At 36.7% G+C, this 26,879-nt stretch overlaps 1 protein-coding gene and 1 pseudogene across 1 annotated transcript; both read left to right on the forward strand.

The window, feature by feature from the left end:
• LOC102188800 (olfactory receptor 5K1-like) lies at positions 5,097-6,023 on the forward strand. The gene has a single exon (XM_005674880.1). The coding sequence runs from the start codon at positions 5,097-5,099 to the stop codon at positions 6,021-6,023; it is 927 nt and encodes a 308-aa protein (XP_005674937.1).
• LOC102189070 lies at positions 7,359-24,899 on the forward strand (annotated as a pseudogene).

The raw sequence follows: 26,879 nt of genomic DNA on the forward strand, positions 1-26,879 counted from the left end.
ATGTCTATTGCAGCACTTGATTAAGGTTAAACTGAACTGAAATTTTAAAATAAAAAAGCACATACTGAGGATCTAGCTCAGTTTGTGAATGCGGGTTCCAAATACATATGACATAGTCAGTGACTTGCTGACTTAAGCATATATAGTCAAGACTTAAAATCAAGACACATACAAGTCATACTTGATCAAGTAGCAAATGCAATGTAAAAACAAGTATCATGTATACTTTGGTCACTTGATGTGAAGAGCCAACTCATTAGAAGAGACTCTGATGCTGGGAAAGACTAAAGGCAGGAAGAGAAGCAGATGACAGAGGACGAGATGGTTGGTTGGCATCACCAACTCAATGGACATGAGTTTGAGCAAGCTCTGGGAGATGGTAAAGGACAAGGAAGCCTGGCATGCTGCACTTCATGGGGGTGGCAAAGAGCGGAAATGACTGAGAGACTGAACAGCAATAATCTTGTATATTAGGAAATGAAAAAATAAATTTAAGGACCTAGGAAAGTCCTTAAGGGGAGATTTGATTTGAGATGAGGATGGTGTAGTTCTTGGAGGAGAGAGGAAGACAATGTTTTAGATGAGGGAAACATAAGCAAATTAATTAAACAGGTGCACAGAAAGTGAAGAGAGGCACTTGGCCAAGTGCTCTGAGGTGAGAGGAATAAAGAAAGGTGACAGGCAAAATACAGACAGACTGTGTAGCATCTGAAAAGACAAAAAAAAAAAAAAAAAAAAAGGTCTTGTGTGAAAAACCCATGAAAGACCTTGCAAATTCTTGTGTAGGAGAGTATAATTTTTTCATTCACTGGACAAATATTTGTTGAGCACTACAAAATGTCACATATTGTTTAAAGTGTTAGAAATATACAGGGGTGTGAACATAACAGAGAAATCCCTTTCCTCTTAAGTCTATATGCTAATGGTGATTGGGTGGAAGGAGTGACCGACTGACTCCTTGTGATACAATAACAAATAAATATGTAGCATATTGAAGGTGATTAATGGAATGAAGGTTCTTGAGAGTCCCTTGGACTGCAAGGAGATCAAATGAGTCAATCCTAAAGGAAATCAACCCTGAATACTCATTGGTAGGACTGATACTGGAGCTGAAGCTCCAATACTTTGGCCACCTGATGTGCAGAACTGACTCATTGCAAAAGACCCTGATGTTGGGAAAAATTGAAGGCAGGAGAAGGGGATGAGAGAGGATGAGATGGCTGGATGGCATCACGGACTCAACGGACATGAGTTTGAGCAAACTCTGGGAAATAGTTAAGGACAAGGAAGGCTGATATGCTGCAGTCCATGGGGCTCACAAAGAGTCGGACACAATTTAGTGACTGAACAACAACAAAGTGGAAGGAAGGGGAAAAATAAGGTAAGAAAGATAATAGCAGCTGAGGGAAACTGAAAAGGTAGGAGAAACATCTCAGTAATTCGTATGTAGGGATAAATAATGATATTACAGTTTTCAAAGAGGTTTTTAAAAGATACTGGGACAAATGTAAATAACAGAGTAAAGTTAATGACCCTGGCTGAACCTATCACATCTTTTAGTCTCCTTTCAAAATTCTAATAATCTTTCATAAGGCATAGTAATTGTTTCAGTAAAAGGTAAAATTAATGAGACTATTTTCAGCTCATTTAAAATTTATGAGATAATAAACAGCATTTAATAAGAATATATATAATAATTAGCAAGGTGATCATCAAACAACTTTAGTCTTACAAGGCATGTTTTTATGTGCTTCAACCTCATAGTCTTACAAGGCATCATTTTATGTGTAGGGGATTGAATCTCCCCACAGAAATACTCTCATGTCTGTGCAAGGAAATCCCTTAGGATTTGATGGAAATTTTTAACTTCGCATTGTAAGGAACATAATTATTGACTCTGACCTATTTGCAGTTTCCTGATTTTCATTCTTTTAATCCCAAATGTTTTAGAGGCCAAAGTTTATATCCTGAAATTCTGTAAGACCTAAGACCAAGAAGGAAACATGAGGTCCTACAAAACATTCTTAGTGAAATTTAGGTAAGGGAGATATTCTAATTTATTTTTACTTTTAGTATTAACATCCATTTATATATTTATCTGCAATTATTAAGCATTTTTAGTTGTTACTAAGTTTCAACTATGCCATTATCTTTCTAGCTCTTTTCAAAACTGAATTGTGGAAAATTCAGGATGAGATTCAAACTGTTATTCACAATGACCTTTTCAGATTAAGGTAGAACTTCAAAATATACAGGTAAAGACAAAAAAGAACTCTATTAAATAATTCAGGCACTTACATTGAACATTTCTAACTTAGCTGAATAATTAAGTGGAGTATTTTTAGTACTTTAAAACAAACAACCAAAATTTTCAGTTGGTGTTTTTACTTTGATGTTTTGATTATGGAAAAATAAAACTATTTTGGCCAAAGAATTTATATTAGTAAACCTAACAGTTAACAGTCTTAGTGGATCACTAAATGATAGCTTTTTAAGAAGAAAACAAAATTTGTCCTCAAAAATTACATCAAGTTTTAAAGGGTTTTCACTTCCAAGTTTATGAAAAACTAAAGTATAAAAGCAAGATTACTATTATTTATTAGCTTTTATTCCACCGTGATATATTTTGGAAAATCTTACACAATTTTTTTAGACTCCGAAAAATAGTAGATGAGTAGATTCAAATGAAAGGATACCTTCTTTTAAATTAAATATATATATGGCATTTATCATAAAACCATTATTTAACATATATAAGATGCTAATTTGATACATTTGTATATGGTAATATGATTGTCACTGTAACATGTAGGACTCTATCATGTCACATAATTGTCATTTCTGTGGTGGGAAAAATTAAGATCTAGTCTCAGTAATTTTAATGATTATGGTAAATATTTTTGTCTACATTCATTATACTGTGCATTAGATTCCAGGACTTATTTATCTATTAGTCACAAATTTGTACCCTTAAACAACATTACTCCTATTCTCTTACTCCTTATCCCCTAGTAATACCATTTTACTCTGTTTTTATAAGCATTGCTTTTTTAGATCCACATGTGAATTATACCATGCAGTATTTGTCTTTCTCTCTCTCTCTCTCTCTCTCTCTCTCTTTTTTAAACTTTATTTTACTTTACAATACTATATTGGTTTTGCCATACATTGACATGAATCCACCATGGGTGTATACAAGCTCCCGATCCTGAATCCCCCTCCCACCTCCCACCCCATATCATCTCTCTGAATCATCCCCATGCACCAGCCCCAAGCATCTTGTATCCAGTATTTGTCTTTCTCAATCACTTAGCAAGCATAACGTCCTCCAGGTCCATTCGTGTTTTCACAAATGGCAGAGTATCATTCTTCCTCATGGCTGAATAATATTCAATTGTGTGTGTGTATGTGTTTGTGTATATGTATATATGTATGTATGTATGTATGCATACATACACACCACACTATCCACCTTGTCTTCTTTATCCACCCATCCTATGATGGACACTAGGTGTCTTGTCTATTGTGGATAATGTTGCAATAAATATTACAGTGCAGATATGCCTTTTATAACTTGTTTTCATTTCCTTTTGATTATACACCCAGATGTGGAACTTAGGGATCATATGACCGTTTTATTTTTAATTTTTTGAGGAAAATCTATCTTATTTGTAGTAGCTGAACCAACTTACATTCCCACCAATAGTGCGTAAGAGTTCTCTTTCCTTTATATCTTTGCCAATACTTGTTATTTTTTGCCTTCTTGATGACAGGCATTCTGAGAGGTATAGGGTAATATCTTGTGTTTTTGACTTGCATTTTCCTAATGATTAGTGATACTAAATACCCTTTCATGTGCTGTTGATTATTTGAATGTCTTCTGGAAGAATACCCTTTTAGTTCCTCTGCCCACTTTTAAATCAGATTTACTTTTACCATTGAGTTGTATGAGTTCCTTTTATATTTTGGATATTAATCCCCAATTTTTGAATGATGAGGTTTGAAAATTTTTCTTTGTAGACTTCTTCAAAATTAATAGACTCAACTTGCAGGAGAGGTCACTAAGGATCACTGATAGGATTCTGAAAACAACTTGACCCCTTCCAGGTCACTGGGATGGAGGTAGGGCTGAAATCAATACTGTTTTCTCTTTGTAGCACAGTACAGCTGTCATAAGAAGTACAAGTCACAGTTAACTTCAAAATATCTATAATTTAATAAGTAAATTGTGCCTTCAAATAGAAAAAGGTAGATTATACATAAGGTCTTCTAGATTGTGTTGCATATATAAGACATGCTTGAGAGCAGACAAAATGGAGATCAGTGTGATCTGGGGCATTTAGTTTAAACTTTCTTAAATAGCCTTACATGTAAATTATGCTTTATATAAAAAGAGTAAATGATTTAGATATATGGGCAAAAGCACAAGAAATAATCGTGGACAGAGTCAGTATTTATGGAAATAGGTATGACACTAGGAAAAGGAATAAAAGACATGCTAATCAATGGATATTTAATTCCTTAGCTACCAAAGATTACTGTTTTTAAAACTGAGTTGGGAATAGTCCTCCCGTTAATCTTAATAATCTTTGTGCAACTCCTAAGGCAAAACTTTAAGCTGTCTACTGTATTTTGTTTTCAAACAGGCATTCCACTGGGAGATTATATGAAAACTTTTGCTCAATGAAAAAAATATATATAAAGAAAAATTGATTTTAAAATTATTCTAAAAAATTTTAAATACTGACACTGAACTTATTTGAGGACACTGAACCAAATATGGATATCTTAAATTTGTACATTGTACTTGTGCAATTTCATAAAGACAAACTTTTCCCACTGTAAGCATCCTCCCTGGAATTATCAAAACAGTCTCATGAACCTGAGTTTTAGATTTGAGGTCATAGAAGCTGACATGTTAAGGGAACATATGTCCCTTAGAAGTCTGTGTGTCTGTATCACAGAGACAGTAGGAGAATCTGAAGAAGAAGCTCCTCTCCTTGTTGTAAAAATAAAAATTTTGAAGATAAAATAATATATGCTCTAAATTAGAATCTTATATTTCCATAATTCTTATCTCAACAAACAAGGTAGAGATGGCTGAGGATAACTGCTCCTTGGCAACTGAATTTATCCTCATAGGATTTACAGAACACCCAGATCTGAGGATTCTTCTGTTTCTGGTGTTCTTTATCATCTATCTGATCACCATGGTGGGGAATCTTGGCCTGGTGGCATTGATAGTAACAGAGCAACGTCTTCACACACCAATGTACATCTTCCTGGGTAATCTTGCTCTGATGGATTCCTGTTGTTCCTGTGCCATTACGCCTAAAATGTTGGAGAACTTCTTTTCTAAGGACAAGATGATTTCTCTCTATGAATGCATGGCACAATTTTATTTTCTCTGTCTTGCTGAAAGTGCAGACTCCTTTCTCCTGGCAGCAATGGCTTATGATCGCTTTGTGGCCATCTGCAAACCATTGCAGTACCACATCATGATGTCACAGAAACTCTGCATTAAGATGACCACAGGGGCGTACGTAGCTGGAAACCTGCATTCTATGATTCACGTAGGGTTTCTGTTTAGGTTAACTTTCCGTGGGTCTCATCAAATCAATCACTTTTTTTGTGATGTTCTTCCATTATACAGACTCTCCTGTGTGGACCCTTATATCAATGAATTAATGATATTTATCTTTGGAGGATCAGTTCAAATATTCACTATTACCATAGTAATAATTTCTTATCTTTATATCATTTTCACAATTTTCAAGATGAAATCTAAAGAAGGAAGAAAGAAAGCTTTATCTACTTGTGCATCCCACTTTCTCTCTGTCTCAATATTCTATGGTTCTCTTCTCTTCACATACATTCGGCCGAATTCAGTTAATGAAGAAGATAAAGATTTACCTGTTGCTATTTTTTATACTCTAGTTATTCCTTTATTAAACCCTTTTATTTATAGTTTAAGAAATAAGGAAGTAATAAATGTTATGAAAAAAATTATGAACATATCATAACATTCTGAAACAATTACCATGCCATGTGGACAGCCGATTGCAATTTGAGAAAACTTTTTTCAAAATCAAAGAATATTGAGAAAAATGGGAAATGACAACTTTCAATATAAAATATCAAATTATTAACACATGACTAGTTTCTGAGCTGAATAAACAAGTTCAGAAAAGAGACTTTCTGCTAAAATGTACTCCAAAATATGTTACTAGTTTTCATCAGGGATAAACTAAATAATTAATCTTGAGTAACATAAGAGTACTCTTGATTAACACAAAACTGTGTTCCACTATGATTAGTTCCAACAGTTACTATTAATTTCAGAGTATAATAGTTACAATTTTCAACAAATCCTAGAATTAGAAGTTATATACAACAGTTGCCTTCATATTGCCTTAATATTGCTGGTAAATTTCTGCAATTGGAAGCCATAATCTAACAAACTCCTCATACCTCAAGTTCTCAAAAAATAATTCCTTCTTAGGCAATACCATGTGACAGAAGTAAGCTATATTTCCATTTGAATATAAATTTTGAGTTTAAGATATTCTATTTGAATATGAATTCACATAAAATATTTATTTCCTAATCAACACTTTCCTCTTTATTGTTAGTCAATTTTCTATCAACTTTTCTGAAATAGAGTATTTTAATTTAATGTTGATTTATCAATCTGTAGTTGAATACGTTGCTACTTATATTGATACCCTTATGTATTTGATATTTTCATGCTGTTTACTTTTGACTGGCAGCCCATCATATATGACAGTCTAATTACTAAATATATTAATTAAATAAATGTTTCTTCCTCTCATATTACTATTTGACTTGCTTATTATTATGAATATCTCTATCCTGGGCTGATTCCAATTAAGAGTATTAATGCATGGATAACATTAACAAAAACCTGGAGATGCTGATCAAGCATAATTGAGACAGAAAATATTAATAATTCTACATTTATAAACAAAAGCATGTATTGATCCTTACATGTACAATTATGAAAGAAATAATTTACTGAGAACCTACTAACTGCTAGGCACTAAACTAAAACTTTCATATACGTTACCTACCAAATAGTTAGACAAGATTTTTCATGTCTTTCCACAGTAAAAATTCCACACATTGACAAGTCAAGAAAAGGGTTTATTACCAAAATGCCTAACCTAGAGATAATAAGCAGATTAACTGATGCATGTCATTCTTTGATCATTCTTTCATTTCCCTTTTTGCCCTCAATCCATTTTCCTACTTCCTTTCCTGTATTTGTTTTATAATTAAGGACCACTGTCAAATTCAGACTCCTTCCCTTTCAAATGTCTTCTATCTACATTTGGACAATGAGGAGCAGTGTAACTAAAGACGGGGGAAAACCCACAATGTTTCTCCCCTCTTCCATTGCTAAAGAGAGTGTCTCTAAGCACAAGTTGCATCTAATCACTGAGTCTACCTACTGTAAGAAAGTTGCTCATGTGTGTGAAATCATAGATTATGTTAACTAACCACTCACCCTTGTAGAAACTCCTCACTAATAGTAATATCTGAGCTGCCTTACTATTCTGTTTGACTTTTTGATTTAACAATACTTTTGAACTGTTTACTAAATTAAATTTCTCTCCTTAACTAGTGGGCAAAGTCTTTGTTTTCCTGCATTGTTCCTCTTACAATGACTGTATAAAATTTAAAACCTTTACATAATAATAAAACAGCAGAGTTAATAGCCACATAAAATACAAAAAAATTGAAGATATTTATGAAAGAAAGAAAATGGTTAACACATATATAAGAAACTACTATAATTCATAAAAGACATGCAAACATCTGAGTGAAAGGAAGGGGCAATGGACATTCAACAGAAAAAATTGCAAATCTAATAATCTTAAGAAATATATTTCACTTATTTCAATTTAAATATGTGAAATTAATTATTTTTGGCTTTATTTATTTACTTCTATTGTATGAGGGGAAGATCTATCAGTTTGGGAAACATTTAAAAGGATATGACACAAAATAGAAAGCCCAGAGATAAATCCACACACCTATGGACACCTTATCATTGACAAAGAATATACAATGGATTAAAGACAATCTCTTTAACAAGTGGTGCTGGGAAAACTGGTCAACCACTTGTAAAAGAATGAAACTAGAACACTTTCTAACACCATACACAAAAATAAACTCAAAATGGATTAAAGATCTAAATGTAAGACCAGAAACTATAAAACTCCTAGAGGAGAACATAGGCAAAACACTCTCTGACATAAATCACAGCAGGATCCTCTATGATCCACCTCCCAGAATTCTGGAAATAAAAGCAAAAATAAACAAATGGGATCTAATTAAAATTAAAAGCTTCTGCACAACAAAGGAAAATATAAGCAAGGTGAAAAGACAGCCTTCTGAATGGGAGAAAATAATAGCAAATGAAGCAACTGACAAACAACTAATCTCAAAAATATACAAGCAACCCATGCAGCTCAATTCCAGAAAAATAAATGACCCAATCAAAAAATGGGCCAAAGAACTAAATATACATTTCTCCAAAGAAGACATACAGATGGCTAACAAACACATGAAAAGATGCTCAACATCACTCATTATCAGAGAAATGCAAATCAAAACCACAGTGAGGTACCATTTCATGTCAGTCAGAATGGTTGTGATCCAAAAGTCTGCAAGCAATAAATGCTGGAGTGGGCGTGGAGAAAAGGGAACCCTCTTACACTTTTGGTGGGAATGTAAACTAGTACAGCCACTATGGAGAACAGTGTGGAGATTCCTTAAAAAAACTGGAAATAGAACTGCCTTATGACCTAGCAATCCCACTGCTGGGCATGCACACCGAGGAAAGCAGAATTGAAAAAGACACGTGTACCCCAATGTTCATCTCAGCACTGTTTATAATAGCCAGGACATGGAAACAACCTAGATGTCCATCAGCAGATGAATGGATAAGAAAGCTGTGGTACATATACACAATGGAGTATTACTCAGCCATTAAAAAGAATACATTTGAATCAGTTCTAATGAGGTGGATGAAACTGGAGCAGAGTGAAGTAAGCCAGAAGGAAAAACACAAATACAGTATACTAACACATATACATAGAATTTAGAAAGATGATAATGATAACCCTGTATGAGAGACAGCAAAAGAGACACAGATGAATAGAACAGTCTTTTGGACTCTGTGGGAGAGGGAGAGGGTGGGATGATTTGGGAGAATGGCACTGAAACATGTCCAGTCCAGTTCAGTCACTCAGTTGTGTCAGACTCTTTGCGACCCCATGAATCGCAGCACGCCAGGCCTCCCTGTCCATCACCAGCTCCCGGAGTTCACTCAGACTCACGTCCATTGAGTCCGGGATGACATCCAGCCATCTCATCCTTGGTTGTCCCCTTCTTCTCCTGCCCCCAATCCCTCCCAGCATCAGAGTCTTTTCCAATGAGTCAACTCTTTCCATGAGGTGGCCAAAGTACTGGAGTTTCAGCTTTAGCATCATTCCTTCCAAAGAAATCCCCGGGTTGATCTTCAGAATGGACTGGTTGGATCTCCTTGCAGTCCAAGGGACTCTCAAGATAATATCATATAAGAAACAAATCGCCAGTCTAGGTCCAGTGCAGGATACAGGATGCTTGGGGCTGGTGCACTAAGATGACCCAGAGGGATGGTATAGGGAGGGAGGTGGGAGAGGGGTTCAGGATTAGGAACACGTGTACACCCATGGTGGATTCATGTTGATGTATGGCAAAACCAATACAGCATTGTAAAGTAAAATAAAATAAAAAGGTAAATAAACGAATTTCAATAATGCCAAAATACACATACTTAAAAGTATACAACAGTAAAAATTTTAAAAAAATAAAAGGATATGACAGCCAATTTGGGGGGAATATAATACAGCAGTTATACCTCTAAAATTGATACAATCTTTCTGCAGGATAGTTAAGCAAAATAGATTAGATTTGGGGTGGCCACAACTGAGGAAAATGTTTGATCATGGGTTTAGAGATCAGCAGGTCCCAAGGTAGACCCTGGGTGGGACAGTGGTGGCCATTGATGGCATTTACTGAAGTGACACCTGTGAGGCCTCCCAGATCTCTTAGCAGAGCCGTAGATACCTAAATAGGCAGCACATTGAAACTTTGTGCATCTGACCCACGTATTTTAACATCCCCTCTGCTGAGTGTGTAGGGATAGGGGAAAAGACACATTTCAAGGAAAAGGGTCACAGCAATCCCACTACTAGGCATATACCCTGAGGAAATCAAACTGAAAAAACACATGTACCCCAATGTTCATTGCAGTACTATTTACAATAGCTAGAACATGTATGCAACCTAGATGTTCATCAACAGTTGAATAGAAAACTGTGGTAGGTATATACAATGGAATAATACTCAGTCATAAAAAGGAACTCATTTGAGCCAGTTCTAATGAGGTGGATGAACCTAGAGCCTATTATACAGAAAGAAGTGTCAGAAATAAAGATAAATATTGTATACTAACACATATTGATGCTTTTGAACTGTGGTGTTGGAGAAGACTCTTGAGAGTCCCTTGGACTGCAAGGAGATCCAACCAGTCCATCCTAAAGGAGATCAGTCCTGGGTGTTCATTGGAAGGACTGATGCTAAAGCTGAAACTCCAATACTCTGGCCACCTGATGCGAATAGCTGACTCATTGGAAAAGACCCTGATGCTGGGAGGGATTGGAGGCAGGAGGAAAAGGGGATGGCAGGGGATGAGATGGCTGGATGGCATCACCAACTTGATGGACATGAGTTTGAGTGAACTCCAGGAGTTGGTGATGGGCAGGGAGGCCTGGCGTGCTGCGATTCATGGGGTCACAAAGAGTCAGACACGACTGAGCGACTGAACTGAACTGAACTGAACACATGAAATCTAGAAAGATGGTACTAATGAAATTATTTGCAGGACAGCAGTGGAGACACAGACTTATGGACATGGAGGTGGTGGAGAAAGGAGAGGGCGAAACGTATGGAGAGAGTAACATGGAAACCTACATTACCATATGTAAAATAGATAGACATATAGTAAACAGGAATTTGCTGTATGAATCAGGAAACTCAATCGGGGGCTCTATAAAAGCCTATGTGGGATGGGATGGAAGGGAGATGGGAGGGAGGTTCAAGAGGGAAGGGACATAAGTGTATCTACAGTTGATTACCAACAAAATTCTGTAAAGCAATTATTATTCAATTAAAAAAATAAATTGAAAAAAAGAGGGACAGGGTCAGCTCAAAGCCCAATCCTCCTGGTTCTGATTCAGCAACTTGGGATTAGATACCCCTCCCTACCCTCAGAAATTGGGCAAAGAGCAAGATCAATCTCACAACCAGTGTAGGCTCTAGAAACTACATCTTTAGCTCCACCTTGTACAAAATTACTACTTTGCTTATTTAATTATATGCAGAGTTCATCATGTGAAATGCTGGGCTGGATGAATCACAAGCTGGAATCAAGATGGCTAGGAGAAATATCAACAGCCTCAGATATGTAGATAATATCATTCTAATGGCAGAAAGTGAAGAGGAACTAAAAAGCCTCCTGATGAGACTCAGAGAGGAGAGTGAAAAAGCTGGCTTAAAACTCAACATTCAAAAAACAAAAATCATGGCATGTGATCCCACCACTTAATGGTAAATAGAAAAAAAGTGGAAACAGTAACAGATTTTATTTTTTTCCAAGCTATGATAAACCTACACAGTGTATGAAAAACCAGAAATATCACTTTGCCAACAAAGGTGCATATATATAGTCAAAGCTACATTTTTTCCAATAGTCACATATGGATGTGACCATAGGACCATAAAGAAGACTGAGTGCTTAGGAATTGATGCTTTCAAGTTGCGGTCCTGGAGAAGGCTCTTGAAAGTCCCTAGGACTGCAAGAAGATCAAACCAGTCAATCCTAAAGGAAATCGATCCTGATTATTCACTGGAAGGATTGTCGCTGAAACTGAAGCTCCAATACTATGACTAGCTGATGTGAGAAGTTGACTCATTAGAAAAGACCCTGATATTGGGAAAGACTGAGGAGAGGTGGAGAAGGGGGCGACAGATGACGAGATGGCTGGATAGTATCACCAATTCAATGGACATGAGTTTGAGCAATCGCCAGGAGATAGTTGGAGGACAGAGGAACCTGGCATGCTACAGTCCCTGGAGTCTCAAAGGGTTAGACAGGACTTAGTGACTGAACAACAACAGCAAAATTTATTTCCACCCTCCAAAACAGACCCCTTTTATTATATTAAGGAGGAAATAAAATTAAGAGAATTCTGAAGTGCAAGGTTTCATTTAAACTCTCTTCCCCCATAATTTCTGACTGCTATTCTTTTCATTTACTCCATGGATTTCAGACACCACACAGTGAGGATATGGAAAAAGAAAATGCAATATTACTGACAGTTTATTTTCACAGGACTTACATATCAACCAAATGGCAAATCCCCTTGTCATTGGTGTTCTTGCTGATATATCTCATCACTATTGTGAGAAACCTTGGTCTGACTGCTCTGTTATGGAATGACCCCCACCTTCATGTGTCCAAGTACTTATTCCTTGAGAATCTGGCCTTTGTAGATTCCTAGATATCATCCACAGTGACCATCCTGCAATCAGCCAGTTGCTAGAGAATCTCTGCCAAGAGCAAAATGATCTGTCTAACTTAAGGCAAGATATAATTTTTTTCCTTTGCAATCAGAGTAACCACAGAATGGTTTTTGCTAGCAACTATGGCATATGATCACTATGTGGCTATATGAAAACCATTACTCTGTGCAGTAAATATGACCAATAGACTATGCAACCAGCTGTTACTTTTGTCATTTTTAGGTAGCCTTGTTCATGCCATACTTCATCATGTTTTTCAATTCAGATTGTATGTGTTAGTTTCTCAGTTGTGTCTTGACTCTTTGCAACCCCATGGGACTGTAGCCCACCAGGCTCTTCTGCCCATGGGACTCTCCAGGCAAGAAGACTGGAGTGGGTTGCCATTTCCTCCACTAGGGAATCTTCATGACCCAGGGATCAGTGTCTCCTGCATTGACAGGCAGATCTTTTACCATTAACACCAAAGTCAGATTAACCTTCTGTAATTTTATAATGTAGTACATATACTGTGACATTGTTTAAGATTTCATGTACTGACCACTTCATTAATTTTTTTTTAAAATTTATTATTATTATTACTTTACAATATTGTACTGGTTTTGCCATACATCAACATGAATCTGCCATGGGTGTACACGTGTTCCCCATCCTGACCCCCCTCCCACCTCCCTCCCCATACCATCCCTCTGGGTCATCCCAGTGCAACAACCCCAAGCATCCTGTATCCTGCATCGAACTGGTGACTCATTTCTTATATGATATTATACATGTTTCAATGCCATTCTCCCAAATCATTCCACCCTCTCCCTCTCCCACAGAGTCCAAAAGACTGTTCTATACATCTGTGGCTCTTTTGCTGTCTCACATACTGGTTTATCATTACCATCTTTCTAAATTCCATATATATATGTTAGTATACTCTATTGGTGTTTTTTCTTTCTGGCTTACTTCACTCTGTATAATAGGTTCCAGTTTCATCCACCTCATTAGAACTGATTCAAATGTATTCTTTTTAATGGCTGAGTAATACTCCATTGTGTATATGTACCACAGCGTTTTTATCTATTCATCTGCTGATGGACATCTAGGTTGCTTCCATGTCCTGGCTATTATAAACAGTGCTGCGGTGAACACTGGGGTACACGTGTCTCTTTCGATTCTGGTTTCCTCGGTGTGTATGCCCAGAAGTGGGATTGCTGGGTCATACTGCTACTGCTAAGTTGCTTCAGTCATGTCCAACTCTGTGCGACCCCGTGGACTGCAGCCTACCAGGCTCCTCCATCCATGGGATTTTCCAGGCAAGAGTACTGGAGTGGGTTGCCATTGCCTTCTCCTGTAACTGCATAGTGATACACCAATTCAACTTATTGCTATGGGGGAAAAACACCATTTAATGAGACATGAAGACAAAGCACAAACCCGACTAAGGGGACACACGCTGTGGACCACAGCACTGCTATAACCAGAGCAAGTGGGGGGACGGGGGAGGGGAGATGGATGGGTAAACTACAGCCTCGGGGGCTGGGGGTGTCTAGATTGAAGACAACTAGGCAGACAACAGGATGAGACAGGAAATCAAAACCAATGATGAAAGCAGACACACCGCCAGAGCACTTCAACAGCAAGGAAAACATACAGAACTGTTCTTTTACAAATATTCGGAAAGAAATTAAGCATGAAACTACAGAGAAATAGTCAAAGAATTTTAAATATCAACTAGTTAGCCAATGATGCAAATTATAAAAACAGTGTGGCAAAAGACCACAAAATGGACTAGTTACTTCACAGACCGCTACACAGGTCGCTAAAGTGATTCACGGTTAATTATAAGCTGACTAACCATGCAGCTAATATGAAATGGTCTATTTCCAAGTTTTTAAGGAACCTCCACACTGTTTTCAATAGTGGCTGTATTAGTTTGCATTCCCACCAACAGTGTAAGAGGGTTCCCTTTTCTCCACACCTTCTCCAGCATTTGTTGCTTGTAGACTTTTGGATTGCTGCCATTCTGACTGGCATGAAATGGTATCTCATTGTGGTTTTGATTTGCATTTCTCTGATGAGTGATGTTGAGCATCTTTTCATGTGTTTGTTAGCCATCTGTATGTCTTCTTTGGAGAAACGTCTATTTAGTTCTTTGGCTCATTTTTTGATTGGGTCATTTATTTTTCTGGAATTGAGCTGCATGAGTTGCTTGTATATTTTTGAGATTAGTTGTTTGTCAGTTGCTTCATTTGTTATTATTTTCTCCCATTCTGAAGGCTGTCTTCTCACCTTGCTTGTAGTTCCTTTAGTTGTGTAGAAGCTTTTAAGTTTAATTAGATCCCATTTGTTTATTTTTGCTTTTATTTCCCATATTGTGGAAGGTGGGTCATAGAAGATCCTGCTGTGATTTATGTCAGAGAGTGTTTTGCCTATGTTCTCCTCTAGGAGTTTTATAGTTTCTGGTCTTACGTTTAGATCTTTAATCCATTTTGAATTTATTTTTGTGTATGGTGTTAGAAAGTGATCTAGTTTCATTCTTTTACAAGTGGTTGACCAGTTTTCCCAGCACCACTTGTTAAAGAGATTGTCTTTACTCCATTGTATATTCTTTCCTCCTTTGTCAAAGATCAGGTGTCCATAGGTGTGTGGTTTTATCTCTGGGCTTTCTATTTTGTTCCATTGATCTATATTTCTGTCTTTGCGCCAGTACCATACTGTCTTGATGACTGTGGCTTTGTAGTAGAGCCTGAAGTCAGGCAAGTTGATTCCTCCAGTTCCATTCTTCTTTCTCAAGATTGCTTTGGCTATTCGAGGTTTTATGTATTTCCATACAAATTGTGAAATTATTTGTTCTAGCTCTGTGAAAAATACCATTGGTAGCTTGATAGGGATTGCACTGAATCTATAGATTGCTTTGGGTGGTATACTCATTTTCACTATATTGATTCTTCCGATCCATGAACATGGTATATTTCTCCATCTATTTGTGTCCTCTTTGATTTCTTTCATCAGTGTTTTATAGTTTTCTATACATAAGTATTTAGTTTCTTTAGGTAGATATATTCAGTATTTTATTCTTTTCATTGCTATGGTGAATGGAATTGTTTCCTTAATTTCTTTTTCTACTTTCTCATTATTTGTGTATAGGAATGCAAGGGATTTCTGTGTGTTGATTTTATATCCTGCAACTTTACTATATTCATTGATTAGCTCTAGTAATTTTCTGGTGGAGTCCTTAGGGTTTTCTATGTAGAGGATCATGTCATCTGCAAACAGTGAGAGTTTTACTTCTTCTTTTCCAATTTGGATTCCTTTTGTTTCTTTTTCTGCTCTGATTGCTGTGGCCAAAACTTCCAGAACTTGTTGCATAGTAGTGTTGAAAGTGGGCACCCTTGTCTTGTTCCTGACTTTAGGGGAAATGCTTTCAATTTTTCACCATTGAGGATAATGTTTGCTGTGTGTTTGTCATATATAGCTTTTATTATGTTGAGGTATGTTCCTTCTATTCCTGCTTTCTGGAGAGTTTTTATCATAAATGGATGTTGAATTTTGTCAAAGGCTTTCTCTGCATCTACTGAGATAATCATATGGTTTTTATTTTTCAATTTGTTAATGTGGTGAATTACATTGATTGATTTGCGGATATTGAAGAATCCTTGCATCCCTGGGATAAAGCCCACTTGGTCATGGTGTATGATCTTTTTAATGTGTTGTTGGATTCTGATTGCTAGAATTTTGTTAAGGATTTTTGCATCTATGTTCATCAGTAATACGGGCCTGTAGTTTTCTTTTTTTGTGGCATCTTTGTCAGGTTTTGGTATTAGGGTGATGTTGGCCTCATATAATGAGTTTGGAGGTTCACCTTCCTCTGCAATTTTCTGGAAGAGTTTGAGTAGGATAGGTGTTAGCTCTTCTCGAAATTTTTGGTAGAATTCAGCTGTGAAGCTGTCTGGTCCTGGGCTTTTGTTTGCTGGAAGATTTCTGATTACAGCTTCAATTTCTGTGCTCGTGATGGGTCTGTTAAGGTTTTCTATTTCTTCCTGGTTCAGTTTTGGAAAGTTGTACTTTTCTAAGAATTTGTCCATTTCTTCCACGTTGTCCATTTTATTGGCATATAATTGCTGACAGTAGTCTCTTATGATCCTTTGTATTTCTGTGTTGTCTGTTGTGATCTCTCCATTTTCATTTCTAATTTTATTGATTTGAGTTTTCTCCCTGTATTTCTTGATGAGTTTGGCTAATGGTTTGTCAATTTTATTTATCCTTTACCAGTGCAGGGTCTTTTCCAATGAGTCAGCTCTTCGCATGAGATGGTCAAAGTATTGGAGTTTCAGCTTCAACATCAGTCCTTGCTATGAACACCCAGGACCGATCTCCTTAAAATGGACTGGTTGGATCTCTTTGCAGTCCAAGGGACTCTCAAGAGTCTTCTCCAACACCACAGTTCAAAAGCATCAACTCTCATATCTATACATGACCACTGGAAAAACAATAGCCTTGCCTAGATGTACCTTTGTTGACAAAATAATGTCTCTGCTTTTTAATATGCTGTCTAGGTTGGTCATAACTTTCCTTCCAAGGAGTAGTGGTGGTTTAGTCACTAAGTCATGTCCGACTCTTGTGACCCCATGGACTGTAGCCTGCCAGGCTCTTCTGTCCATGGGATTCTCCAGGCAAGAATACTGGAGTGGGTTGCTATTTCCTTCTCCAGAGGATCTTCCCGACACAGGTATTGAACCCAGGTCTCCTGCACTGCAGGCAGATTCTTTACCAACTGAGCTATGAGGGAAGCTCTTCTAAGGAGTAAGCATCTTTTAATTTATAACCGTCTTTTAATTTCATGGCTGCAATCACCATATGCAGTGATTTTGGAGCCTAGAAAAAAACAAAGTCAGCCACTGTTTCCCCATCTATTTGCCATAAAATGATGGGACCAGATGCCATGATCTTAGTTTTCTGAATGTTGAGCTTTAAGCCAACTTTTTTCACTCTCCTCTTTCACTTTCATCACGAGGCTCTTTAGTTCTTCTTCACTTTCTGCCATAAGAGTGGTGTCATCTGCATATCTGAGGTTATTGATATGTCTCCCAGCAATCTTGATTCTAGCTTTTGCTTCTTCTAGCCCAGCGTTTCTCATGATGTACTCTGCATATAAGTTAAATAAGCAGGGTGACAACAGACAGCCTTGATGCACTCCTTTTCCTATTTGGAACCAGTCTGTTTTTCCATGTCCAGTCCTAACTGTTGCTTCCTGACCTGCATACAGGTTTCTCAAGAGGCAGGTCAGGTGGTCTGGTATTCCCCTCTCTTTCAGAATTTTCCACAGTTTATTGTGATCCACACAGTCAAAGGCTTTGGCATAGTCAATAAAGCAGAAGTAGATGTTTTTTTTGAACTCTCTTGCTTTTTCCATGATCCAACAGATGTTGGCAATTTGATCTCTGGTTCCTCTGCTTTTTCTAAAACCAGCTTGAACATCGGAAAGTTCACAGTTCACGTATTGCTGAAGCCTGGCTTGGAGAATTTTGAGCATTACTTTAGTAGCATGTGAGATGAGTGCAATTGTCCAGTAGTTTAAACATTCTTCAGCATTGCCTTTCTTTAGGTTTGGAATGAAAACTGTCTTTTTCCAGTCCTGTGGCCTCTGCTGAGTTTCCCAAATTTGCTGGCATATTGAGTGCAGCACTTTCACAGCATTGTCTTTAAAATACTTCAAATGAAGTTAGAGTCTTTTACTTGATATCAATTTTGTAATGAGTTCAGGGGTATCACTTGCCCTGGGATAACTACTGCACGTCAGTTTACTTTAAAGACACTCTAAATGTCTTTAAAGAAAATCACAAGTATCATACACCTAAAGTGAATTAAATCTTTTTATTTTTATCATGAGGATTATTTCCTGGGATATATCAGGAGAAGCTCTTAAGTTAGATGTTTGGATTAAAATATTTACAATAATCTTATTTTTACATATTTCTGGAGGTACTCACAAAGTTAAACTAGGTAAACTTCCAGGAGAGATACATTGGTTATCACTGAAAAGAATTAGTTGTCAGGATTATAGGACCATAATTCTCAAAGAAATTTCATATACAAGCTATTCCTTATGCTGTGATAATATGATGAGAAGGGATGTAAGTCAGCCTCATTTGAGGGTTACAGTTAATGACTGAATCATGATATTTCCATTTATTTTTCAGTATAAAGAAAGGGGTTCACTTAATATATAGTCTTTATATCAATCAGAATTATCCAGGGTAGTACCAACAGTAGGTATACATATATGAAGACAAATATAGAAATCAACCTATATCACTCTCTTTGTAAACCTATGTATACACATATATCTATATCTAAAGATATATATTATTAGATTTGGGTCACCTTATTATGCAGGCTGAGAAGACCTGTGGTCTGTTATCTGCATGGTAGAGTTCCAGGAAAGCTGAGGCAGATATCAGGTTTGAAATAGAAGAACTGATGGTATACATTCCAGCCCTTGTATGAAAACCTGAGAACCAATAGCATGGAGGGCAAAATAAGACTCATGTTCTGATCAATCAGCCTTCCTCTGCCTTTCTGTTCCATACAGGCCCAGAATGGATGAGATTTCACTCACATACAAAGGGTGCTGTAATCCACTTTACTAAGGCTACTAAGTCAATACTAACCTCTTTTAGAAACACACAGACACACACAAAAATAATGATAACTGGATATCTGGGCAATCTAGACCAAGTCAACATGAGACAAAATATGAACCACCACAAGTCCACCTGTTGTCAGCTTAGTTACCACACATAGCTGGTGGGAAAGAAACCGACTGCCAATGCAGGAGATGCAAGAGATTACATCTTCTCTACAGGTTGAGAAGATTTTTTGGAGAAAAAATGGCAAACCAAAACAATCTGTGGAAAATTCTGAAAGAGATGGGAATACTAGACCACCTGACCTGCCTCCTGAGAAATCTGTATGCAGGTTAAGAAGCAACAGTTAGAACTGGACAGGGAACAACAGACTGGTTCCAAATTGGGAAAGGAGTATATCAAGGCTGTATATTGTCACCCTGCTTATTTAATTTATATGCAGAATGCATCATGTGAAATGTCAGGCTGAATGAAGCACAAGCTGGAAGCAAGATTACAAGGAGAAATACCAATAATCTCAGATATGCAGATGACATCACCCTATGACAGAAAGCAGAGAGGAACTAAAGAGCCTCTTGATGAAAGTGAAAGAGAAGAGTGAAAAAGCTGGCTTAAAACTCAACATTAAAAAAAAAAAAAAGATCATGGCATTGGTCCCATCATTTCATGGCAGAAAGCTGGGAAAACAACGGAAATAGTGACAAACTTTATTTTTGGGGGCTCCCAAATCACTGCAGAAGGTGATTGCAGCCATGAAATTAAAAGACACTTGCTCCTTGGAAGAAAAGCTATGACAAAACTAGACAGCATATTAAAAAGAGAAGACATTACTCTGCCAACAAAGGTCTGTATAGTCAAAGCTATGGGTTTCCCAGGAGTCATGTAGATTTGTAAGAGCTGGACCATAAAGAAAGCTGAGCACCAAAAAATTGATGCTTCTGAACTGTGGTGTCAGAGAATACTCTTGAGAGTTCCTTGGACTGCAAGGAGATCAAACCAATTATCCTAAAGAAAATCAATCCTGAATATTCATTGGAAGCTCTGATACTTGGGTCACCTGATGAGAAGAACTGACTCATTAGAAAAGACCCTGATTCTGGGAAAGACTGAAGGCAGGAGGAGAATTGTACAACAGAGGATGAGATGGTTTGATGGCATCACCCACTCGATGGACATGAGTTTGAGCAACCTCTGGGAGTAGGTGATGGATGGAGAAGCCCAGCGTGCTGCAGTCCATGGGGCTGCAGAGTCGGACACGACTGAGCAACTGAACTGATATCCCAATATAGACTGCTATGTATAAACCTAATGGCAACCACAAACCAAAAATCATAATAGATACAACACATAAAATGTAGGAAGAAATACAAGCCATAAGGTTATCAAGTCAGAAGGGAAGAAATCAAAGAAGAAGAAAGCATAAAAAAGTACAAAAAAACCTCAAAACAACTAATAAAATGGCAATATGTACATACTATCAATAATTATTTTAAATGTAAACAGACTAAATGCTTTAATCAAAACATACAGAAAGGCTGAAAGGATACAAAAACAATACCTATATTTATCCCACAGATACTCACTTCAGATCTAAAGACCCACAGAGACTGAAATTGGAGGGATGAAAGTTGTTTCATATAAATGGAAATCAAAATAAAGCTAGGGTGAAGTGAAAGTGAAAGTTGCTCAATTATGTCTGCTTCTTTGCAACCCCATGGACTGTACAGTCCATGGAATTCTCTAGGCCAGATTACTGGAGTGGGTAGCCTTTCCCTTCTCCAGGGGATCTTCCCAGCCCAGGGATCGAACCCATTTCTCTCGCACTGCAAGCAGATTCTTCACCAGCTGAGCCACAAGGTAGCAATACTTATATCAAATAAAATAGACTTTAGAACAAAGACAGGAACAGGAGACATAGAAATACACTACATAATGATCAAGGGATCATCCAAGAAGATATAACTGTTGTAAGTATGGATGTACTCCACACAGAAGCACAATACAGAAAGCAAATATTGATGAACATAAAGGAAGATGTTGACAATAAAACAGTCTTAGTAGGGGACATTAACATTCCTCTTACATTAGTGGATGGATCATCCACACAGAAAATCAGTAAGGAAACTGATCTTCAAGGATTCTTTAGATCAAATGGGCTTAACAGATATGTATACAGGACATTCCACCCCATAACAGCAAAAGCACATTGTTTCAAATGCATATGGAACACTCTCCAGGATACATCACGAATGGCAGCAAAAACAAGCCTTAGGAAATTAAAGAAAATTAAAATCAGATCAAGCATTCTGACCACAATGTTTTGAGACTAGAAATCAATAATGAGAAAAACAAATTCCTCCAGAAAACACAAAAATGTGGAAGCTAAATAACACACTACTAAAAATTCAAAAGGTCAATGAAGAAATCAAAGAAAAAAATTTTTTAAAGAGGGGGAAATAATGAAAACACAATGATCCTGCAAAGGCAGTTATTAGACGAAAGTTTACAGCAAAACAAGTCAACCTCAGAAATTAGACTGGAGCCGATTATACAGAGTAAAGTAAGCCAGAAAGAAAAACACCAATACAGTATACTAACACATATATATGGAATTTAGAAAGATGGCAATGATGACCCTGTATGCAAGACAGCAAAAAAGACACAGATGTGTATAGCAGACTTTTGGACTCAGAGGGAGAGGGAGGGGGTGGGATGATATGGGAGAATGGCATTGAAACATGTATACTATCATGTAAGAATTGAATCGCCAGTCTATGTCCGATGCAGGATACAGCATGCTTGGGGCTGGTGCATGGGGATGACCCAGAGGGATGTTACCAGGAGGGAGGTGGGAGGGGGGGGTTCATGTTTGGGAACGCATGTACACCCGTGGTGGATTCATGTCAATGTATGGCAAAACCAATACAGTATTGTAAAGTAAAATAAAGTAAAAATTAAAATTAAAAAGAAAAATAAGAAAAATCTCATTCCTAAGTAAAAGAAAATAAAGCATATAGGTCAAAGCAGAAATAAATGAAAGAGATTAAAAGAAAAAATATAAAAGATTAATGAAACTAAGAACTGGTTCTTTGAAAGATAAACAAAACTGTTAAACCTTTAGCCAGACTCATCAAAAGAAAGAGGATCCAAATCAAAAAATAAGAAATGGAAAAGGATAAATGACAACAACAGCACTATAGAATTACAAAGGATCATAAGAGATTACTATGAACAAACTATATGTCAATAAAATGGACAACCTAGAAGAAAAGGATAAATACCAAGATATGTACAGTCTCTCAAGACAGAACCAGAAAGAAATAGAAAATATGAACAGACCAATTACCAGCAGAGAAATTGAATCAGTAAAGTAAAAACAACAACAACAAACACAGCAAAGACTCCCAACAAACAAAAGTCCAATACAAGATAGCTTCACAGGTGAATTCTACCAAACATTTAGAGAAAAGTTAACATTCATCCTTCTCAAAGTATTCTAAAAATTACAGAGGAAAGAAAGCTTCCAAACTCATTGTACGTTGCCAGGATTACCCTGATATAAAAGCTAGAAATACATATATCACAAAAAGTTATAGGCCAATATCTATGATGAACACCAAGGCAAAAATCTTCAAATGAATATTAGCAAACCAATTTCAACAATATATTAAAAAGATCGCACATGATTAAGTGGGTTTTACACCAAGTATGCAAAGATGGTTCTGCAAGTGAATCACTGTGATACACCACAGCAAAAAATTTGATGAATATAAATCATATGATCATTTCAATACATGCAGAAAAACCTTTTGAAAAAATTCAACATCAATAAAGTTGCAAGATACAAAATTAATATACAGAAATCTGATGCATTTCTATGAATTAACAATGAACCATCAGAAACAGATATTAAGGAGACATCTCATTTATAGTTAGATTAAAAAATAAAATACCTAGCAATAAACCTACCTAAGGACATAGAATAACTAAGAAAACTATAAGACACTGATAATAGACATGAAAGCATACACAAATAGATGAAAAGATACACTGCGTTCTTTGGAAGAATCAACCTTGTTATAATGACATACTACACAGGGTAATACACAGATTGAGTTCAATCCCTGTCAAAGCATCGTGGCATTTTTCATGATAGAACAAATAGTACTAAAATTTGTATAGAAAAACAAAATAATTCAAATAGCCAAAACAATTCTGAGAAGAAATAACAGAGCTGGAGGTATATATACTCCCTGATTTGAGAATATACTACAAATTTAAGTCATCAAGACAATATGGCACTGGGACAAAAACAGATGTATAGATTAATGGAACACAAAGGAGAGCCCAGACATAAACCCATAAACTTATCATTAATTAATCTACAATAAAAGAAGAATGACATACAATGAGAAAATTCAGTCTCTTCAGTAAGCGCTACTGGCCATAAACAGGAATGAATTTGAGTCAGCTGAACTGAGATGGATGAACCTGTTATACAGGGTGAAGTAAGTTAAAAAGAGAAAAACAAATATGTATTAACACATATTTACGAAATCTAGAAAAACGGTACTGATGAACCTATTTGTATGGCAAGAATAGAGATGTAGACTTAGAGATGGACTTGTGGGCACAGCAGGGAAAAGAGAAGGTGGGACAAATTGAGAGAGCAGCATTGAAACATACACATTATCATGTGTAAAATAGATAGCTAGTGGGAAGTTGCTGCATAACACAGGGAGCTCAATCTGGTGCTCTGTGATGACCTAGAGAGGTGGGAGGTTCAAGAGGGAGGAGACAAGTGTATACCTATGATTGATTCATGTTATTGTATGGCAGAAACCAATACAACATTGCAATTATCCAGCAATTAAAAATAAATTTAAAAAAAAGTGCTCCTGGGAAAACTGGATGTTACATATAAAAGAATGAAGTTAGAACACTTTCTCACATCATATACAAAAATAAACTCAAAATGGCTTAAAGACCAAAATGTAAGCCATAAATCCTTAAAGTGGCTTCCCAGGTAGCACTGCTGCTGCTGCTGCTGCTAAGTCGCTTCAGTTGTGTCCGACTCTGTGCAACCCCATAGACAGCAGCCTACTAGGCTCCGCCATCCCTGGGATTCTCCAGGCAAGAACACTGGAGTGGGTTGCCATTTCCTTCTTCAATGCATGAAAGTGAAAAGTGAAAGTGAAGTTGCTCAGTCATGTCCAACTCTTCGCTACCCCATGGACTGCAGCCCACCAGGCTCCTCTGTCCATGGGATTTTCCATGCAAGAGTACTGGAGTGGGTTGCCATTGCCTAATTCTTAGGTAGCACTAAGTGGTGAAGAATTCACCTGCTAATGCAGCAGACATAAGAGATGTAGGTTTGATCCCTGGGTTGAGAAGATCCCCTGGAGTAGGAAATGGGAACCCACACCAAAATTCTCGCCTGGAGAATCCCATGGACAGAAGAGCCTGGTGGGCCCCAGTCTATAGGGTTGCAAAGAGTCAGACACGACTGAAGTGACTTAGCATGCACAAATCCTTACAAGAAAACATACTAGAACATTATTTGACATAAATTATAGTAATATCTTTTTGGATTTATTTTGTAGGACAGAATAAACATTATCAATATAATTTGTCATTGGGAGAAATGCAAATTAAGACCATAGTGAGATATCATGGCCTACCTACTGAAATGATAAAATTGGAAAGACTGCTTATACTGGAAGCAACAATGCAGACACCTGTTAAATTAAAAAAAAAACAAACAAACTGATAGATTAAAAAAAAGAGTGAAAAGATAGTTACACAATATTGAAGTGGGCAGTATGTTTCAGGCAAGGGTGGGTTATCTTAAAGCTACATATTATATGTGTTGATGCACATTATACTGCTTACTTCATCTGTCTGCTGAGTTTCCACAGTGACTTCTCTTTATCTATATTTTCTTTTTCACCTCCTTTTTAGCTTTCACTAGCAGAATTCTAATTCATAGAAGAATTGAAAAATGACCCCAAAAATGTCCTTTGCTTTCCGTCTAACTTCCAATCAAATCCCAAGCAGAGGTTAAACATTCGTTGTACACTTCAGATATAAAACACAGCATCACAATTGTCATATTATAATATTTTGATGTAAATAATGCCATTATTTTCTTCAGTGATGCTCAATGGCAACTTTGTTTATACTTAAAGGCAAATCTGAACATGTGACCCCCATGTTCAAAATCCTTCAACAGTTTTCATTTAAGTTGGGGTATAAAGCAAAATCTCACCTACCACGAGATCTGATGTGACCCCACAAATGCTGGCCTCCCTTGACCACTCTGACTCCTCTTTGCTTCTCTTTTTATACTTCTGCTACGTTTGCAAAATTTTTTGGTTTATTTATCTAATTATCTGTTTTTTTGATAAGGTAGGCCTGTAGATGATGAAACTGAAGAAGGCAAATGTCTGGAGACAACACCATATTAGAAATGTAGACACACAGTCATCACTACTTAAACAGAATTTGCATTAAAAAAAAAAACCTCTGGAATATTCATAGGGATTAATGTTTGAGAAGCACTAACCTAGGCCACTTCCCACAGTGGTCCTCAGTTTTCTTTTTCCTTTTCTCCTCCCGCAAATTTTGCCTAGTAAGATTTCTCATTAGTTTTCAGCTTAAAGTAGGAAGTCAGGTGTAGTTGTGGAATGTGAGCCATGGTTTGCACAAGAAGGAAAAATTTAGGAGTTGACGGGCTAAAAAGAATCTGTAGCTTTGGCCTCACTGAAATCATGTGTGATGATCTCAGACAATACTGTACTCATCAAAGAACTTAGACTATTGAATTTATAGATAAACTGGAGTCTGCATAAACATTTCAAAAGTGCCTGTGGTGGAAAAAAGTGGTATGAAGTACAATTTCAATTGATAAACTTGGGAACTGTCTACAAGGACTTGATGTTTATGATTTCAGTCTGTGATGTCCAATGAGACAGCCTGGATTTCTCATACATGTCCAAGTCCAAAATGCCCAGTAGACCAGCTTAGATTTGTCCTAAAGGGGATCTTTGGGCATTATCAGGGGAATTTGAGTTCTAAGCTCTTTCCTCTTCTGACAAAAGCACACAACTGTATAACTTATTGACTCTGAGTTAAAGACAAATTCATATAAACAACAGTTTCCCGAACTTGGAAAATGAAGCCTTCAAAATGAAACAGTGTATAAAGAACTGTTGCCTGTGTTATTGTCATTGCAGTGCTCTTGTATTATTTTCTACTTCAGAAAGCTGAACTCTAAAAGGATCTTGAAAACGTCTTAGATACAGGTAAGAGAGAATGATTTTTATAATATCATTGTGTTTTTACTGAAAACAAAGAGTCGGACACGACTGAGCAACTGAATTGAACCAAAGTTAAAAATACTATAAAACTTATAATAATTTTGAATTGGTTTACAAGATTTCAAAATAGCCAAGTGAAAATGAAAAATAGTGAATAATTTGTATATTTTATTATTGTGAATAAATATGGTTAAGCAAGATAGCTCTAAGGCCACATTGTAATCCTTAATGATATTTAATTATTTGGTTACTATAATTATTATATAATTATTCC

Source organism: Capra hircus, chromosome 1, assembly GCF_001704415.2.
Source record: "Capra hircus breed San Clemente chromosome 1, ASM170441v1, whole genome shotgun sequence".
Classification (NCBI taxonomy): Eukaryota; Metazoa; Chordata; class Mammalia; order Artiodactyla; family Bovidae; genus Capra; species Capra hircus.

Excerpts from the sequence above, each read along its gene's own strand:
- LOC102188800 (XM_005674880.1), top strand. The coding sequence starts at position 5,097 with ATGGCTGAGGATAACTGCTCCTTGGCAACTGAATTTATCCTCATAGGA.